The 2,296-nt window shown below is 59.1% G+C and overlaps 1 protein-coding gene across 1 annotated transcript in view; it reads left to right on the top strand.

Annotated features, from left to right (window-relative positions):
- CCDC25 (coiled-coil domain containing 25) overlaps positions 1-2,296 on the top strand; it is a gene marked incomplete at its 3' end in the record, with an annotated part of 14,200 nt that extends 11,904 nt beyond the window's left edge. The window contains exons 8-9 of the mRNA XM_017734820.1: positions 5-138; positions 2,107-2,296. Coding sequence (XP_017590309.1) covers positions 5-138; positions 2,107-2,296 — 324 coding nt within the window. The remainder of the gene's footprint in view (positions 1-4; positions 139-2,106) is intronic.

Genomic DNA, 2,296 nt, shown 5'->3' with positions numbered 1-2,296 from the left:
GGAGCGCTCCCGGGACCTGGCGGCCGAGCGGGAATGCCGGGATCGGGAGGAGCGGGCGCGGCGCCGGGCGCAGCTGCAGGAGCTGCGCAGGGCCGAGAGGGACGAGCTCCGGAGGAAGAAGGAGCTGGAGGAGCTCCGGTGGGAACGGCCGGAATGGAGCAGGGAGCCGGGGAGGGAGCCGGGGATCCGTGGAGGGATGGAACCATGGATGGATGGAGGGATGGATAAATCCATGGATATGGATGGGAGGGATGGATGGATGGATGGATGGATGGAACCATGGATGGATGGAGGGATGGATAAATCCATGGATATGGATGGGGGGGGGGGGGGGGGGGGGGGGGGGGGAGGGAGGGATGGAGGGATGGAGGGATGGATCCATGGATGGATGGATGATGGAGGGATGGATGGATGGAGGGATGGATGGATGGATGGAGGGATGGAATGAATGGATGGAGGGATGGAGGGATGGAGGGAGGGATGGATGGATGGAGGGATGGATCCATGGATGGATGGAGGGATGGAATGAATGGATGGATGGACAGATGGATGGATGGATGGATGGATGGAGGGATGGATGGAACCATGGGTGGATGGATGGATGGATAAATCTATGGATACGGATGGGATGGATGGATGGATGGAGAGATGGAGGGATGGATCCATGGAGGGATGGATCCATGGAGGGATGGACGGACGGATGGAGCGATCCATGGATGGAGGGATGGGTCCATGGATGGATGGAGGGAATGAATCCATGGATCCATGGATGGAGGGGGAAGGGATCCGTGGAGGGATGGAGGGAATGGATGGATCCATGGATCCATGCATAGAGGGATCCATGGATGGAGGAATGGATGGAGGGGGGGATCCATGGGTGGATGGATGCATGGATAGAGAGATGGATGGATCCATGGATGGAGAGAGGGATCCATGGATGGAGAGAGGGAATGAATCCATGGAGCGATGGATGGATGGAAGAGGGATGGATCCATGGATGGAGGCATGGATGGATCCGTGGATCCATGGATGGATGGAGGGGATGAAGGGATGGATCCATGGAGGGAATGGAGACAGGGATCCATGGATGGATGGAGGGAATGAATCCGTGGATGGAGGCATGGAGGAATCCACGGATCCATGGATGGAGGGAGGGATGCATGGATCCATGGAGGGAATGGAGACAGGGATCCATGGATGGAGGGATGGAGGGATCCACGGATCCATGGATGGAGGGATGGAGGGATCCACGGATCCATGGATGGAGGGATGGAGGGATCCACGGATCCATGGATGGAGGGATGGAGGGATCCACGGATCCATGGATGGAGGGATGGAGGGATCCACGGATCCATGGATGGAGGGATGGAGGGATCCACGGATCCATGGATGGAGGGATGGAGGGATCCACGGATCCATGGATGGAGGGATGAATCCATGGATCCATGGATGGACGGTGGCTCCAGGGTTTCTCCAGCTCCAGGGTTTTTCCCGGGATGATCCCGGCGGCTCCTCCTGGGCATCAGGCAGGGAGAGGGGATTGGGAATGCTGGGGGGGAGGGGAGGCTGGAATTGCCTCTGGAATTCCCTCGGAATTTCCCCACTTCCCTCTGGAATTCCCCCTGGAATTCCCCCTGGAATTGCCCCAATTCCCTCTGGAATTGCCCCTGGATTTACCGCTGGAATTGCCTCTGGAATTGCTTCCAGAACTGCCCCTGGAATTGCTCCAATTCCCTCTGGAATGTGCCCCTGGAATTTATCCCGAGGGATTCGCGCTTCCCGGGATTCCCTCGGGAGCTCCCCGAGCTCCGCCTCTCCCTACGCGCCCCAAAAACCGGGATTTGAAGGAAGGCCGGGATTTGCCCCGGGATCCGGGCTCGGAAAACAGGGATTGGGGCGGCCGGGCTCCCAAATCCGGGATTCGGGATTTTCCAGCTGCGGGATCCCGGGAAAAACCCTCGGGAAAAGCCAATTCCGGGTCCATGAGCGAGGGAGCGGCGGCCGAATTCCAGAGGGGAAAATCCCTTCGGATTTCTGGGATTCGAGCCCCGGCTTTCAATGGGGATTCCGTGGGAAACGTGGGATAACCGGGAATTCTCCCCGCAGGAGCTACTCGTCGCTGATGAAGGCGGAGAACATGTCCTCCAACCAGGTGGGCAATCCCGGAATTCCGGGGAAAGGGACGGAATCGGCGCCTGCCCAGGGCCCTTCCCAAGGGGGGATCCCGGGAGGAGCCGGGGATGGGAACGGGAATGGGAATGGGAATGGGAATGGGATTGGGAATGGGATTGGGAAT

The sequence above is a fragment of the Corvus brachyrhynchos genome, unplaced genomic scaffold (genome assembly GCF_000691975.1).
Source record: "Corvus brachyrhynchos isolate BGI_N302 unplaced genomic scaffold, ASM69197v1 scaffold420, whole genome shotgun sequence".
Classification (NCBI taxonomy): domain Eukaryota; kingdom Metazoa; phylum Chordata; class Aves; order Passeriformes; family Corvidae; genus Corvus; species Corvus brachyrhynchos.
The sequence above is the reverse complement of the archived record's forward strand: the minus strand, read 5'-3'. Positions and strand labels throughout refer to the sequence as shown.